The sequence below is a fragment of the Larimichthys crocea genome, chromosome III (assembly GCF_000972845.2).
Source record: "Larimichthys crocea isolate SSNF chromosome III, L_crocea_2.0, whole genome shotgun sequence".
In the NCBI taxonomy this organism is placed as follows: domain Eukaryota; kingdom Metazoa; phylum Chordata; class Actinopteri; family Sciaenidae; genus Larimichthys; species Larimichthys crocea.
In genome coordinates, this window is record NC_040013.1 from 43,010,428 (window position 1) to 43,012,927 (window position 2,500).

Sequence of the window (2,500 nt, forward strand, 5' to 3'; positions counted from 1 at the left end):
CTTGCAACACGCAGTTTTTGAACAAGGACGTTTTTATTCAGATCAAAACTACAAAAGAGGTTCAACTGCCCACACTTAACATGTGAGAAATGAATGAATGAATGAAAATGAAAATGAAAATGAATGAATTTCAGGAACCAGGGCTGCAGTTAGCTCCTCCCACTTAAAAACAAACAAAAACAATATTATTCATTTTTCACATAGCTCCTCCCACTTTTAAACATCAAAAGATCAAACATCAAAACCAAGAAACAGAACTTTGATCTAGGATTCTAGAACTCTGCTGTGTGTCTACACCTCAGAACAACAACACAGGAACTTGTTTCTCACTGCAGACTACTGCACACGATTAGAGACAACTACAGTCTATCACAGACAACTACAGTCTATCACAGACAATGGAACAAAGACAAAATCCAAGGCCTGCCCGAGGACGGCGTGTTCGGTTTGTTGACACTGCTCCTCACGACTACTCAAGATCTCGTCCAGATGTCCACCCTCTGCAAAGGGACCTTGACTCTGCTCACTGGAGGGCTGAGCGCCTGCAGGGTACAGTGGATGAACTGGCACGTCAAAGGTCAGACTTACTAATTAATAGGACGAAGCTCTGCAAAACATTACACAATTATAAATGGCAGATCAACAGACTGGAGGGACTTCTGGAGATCAGGGAGAAGGAGTTCAAAACTGAGTTTAAGAAGAGTTACGAGACCATTTCATCGTTTGAGGCACAGGTCTCCTCCCTCCAGAAACAGCTCCAATCTAAAAACGAGGAGATAGATCAAATCCAGCTCCTGAGGAAGCAGGAAAATGATCTAATGACCGCAAAGCTGGAGTCAGAGAAGCAAAAAGTACAGGAGAGTGCTGTGCTGCAGAATGACTTGCAGCAGAAGTTGAAAATGATGGAACAACAACTCCTCCAGAAGGACAAAGAGATCCTGGATCTGCAGAGCAACAACCATGATCTCTCTCACAAGCTCACAGAGGTTAGTGCTGAATTTCAAAGTGACAGTGCTTGGCAAACCAAATACAACGCTCTGCAGGAGAAATTCACAGAGGAGATGGCTGCTAAACAACAGAGCTGTGAGGCCACCAAAGAACAGTTGGTGGAGGAGAGGAAGAAAGTGGAGGAGCTTCAGCTGCAAATGAAAAGTGAGAAGACAGAAAAAGACCAAAAAGACCAGAAAATGAAAAATAAGGACAAACAAGAGATTGATCGACTCTCCCAGAAGCTCACAGAGACAACAAGTGAGCTGAGGAGCTGCAGAGTTGAATTTCTCCAGAGCTACAAAGCTTGGCAGGGAGAATACAACGCCCTGGAGAAGAAATTCAAAGAGCAGTTGATCCAGAAACAACAGGACTCGGAGAAGACATCCAAACTGGTGGAGGAGGAGAAGAAGTCCCTGCTCCAAAAAGAAGAGCACTCGGAGAGGAGTCATGAAGAAAGAGTAAAGAGTAATGAGGAAACAGATGTCACATCAGGGACACAAACAGAGGAGGAGAAGAAGAAGAAGGGATTTCTGAGCTGTATCCACAAAAAGAAAAGCTGTGATAGCCAAGCTGAGGTGGAGGAGGCTCCTTGTTGTTCGACTCAGGTCGCACAACAGTAGCTTCCTCTTCCTTCCCCCTTCACCCCCCGAAATGTCTGCATGGGTTTTCTCCTGGTGCTCAGGTTTCCCCCACAAAAACATTAAATGTTCAATCAAAAAAAAAAAAAACTATAAAAAAACACAAACAAAAAAAATCAAATATAACTTCACTCGTTTTTCTGCGTTGTGTATAAAGATATTCATTGGAAATATAACTGTAAGACAGTAAGATGGCTAAAATGTGCTGCTATCTGTCATGAAATATCACTTTTTAAAGATATAAAATATAACATTTCTGCATTAACATGTCTAGACATATGGTTCACACAGCAGACATCTTGACTTTTCAAACATTATAACTAATCATATAAATAATAGCTGCATTCTGTTTTGCTGTGCATGCTGGCTAACTGATAAGCTTTAAGACAAATCTTAAATGGAACTGAGCCCTCATTTATGTGCTTAGTTCAACTTTTCCTACTATGAGGAGTGCTTATTACTGTCCTGATTTCTATTAAGACGTTCAAGATGTTATTCATATATAAGATATATATTCCACTGATCTCTGACCATGTGCTCTGATTGCGAAGATGCGTTCTTTTCCAGACATAAGTTTAGAGCAACATGCAATTATCGAGAGAAACATAAACTAAAATAACTAACAATTAGATTACATTATACTTTATTCATCCCACAGCAGGGAAAATGTACTTATCACAGCAGCAAAAAGAAAAGTGCAGTACACACTACAGACATTAAAGTAGAAAAAATAGCAACAACACCACGAACAGACAGAAGTATCTTATAACCTACACAATAAACAAAACAAACAGACATCTGGCAAACAACAGACAATGTGCAAAAGTATTTGTGGTAAAGTGGCATGATATAAAAAGAATTGTAAGCTAAAG

At 40.4% G+C, this 2,500-nt stretch overlaps 1 protein-coding gene across 1 annotated transcript in view; it reads left to right on the forward strand.

Moving 5' to 3' along the window:
• Nucleotides 1-1,610, forward strand: part of LOC109139006 (protein unc-13 homolog B) — a 105,410-nt gene extending 103,800 nt beyond the window's left edge. Inside the window, exons 14-15 of the mRNA XM_027273847.1 lie at nt 490-549; nt 639-1,610. Of these exons, the coding sequence (XP_027129648.1) occupies nt 490-549; nt 639-1,610 (1,032 nt within the window). The remainder of the gene's footprint in view (nt 1-489; nt 550-638) is intronic.
• Nucleotides 1,611-2,500: the final 890 nt, after the last annotated feature.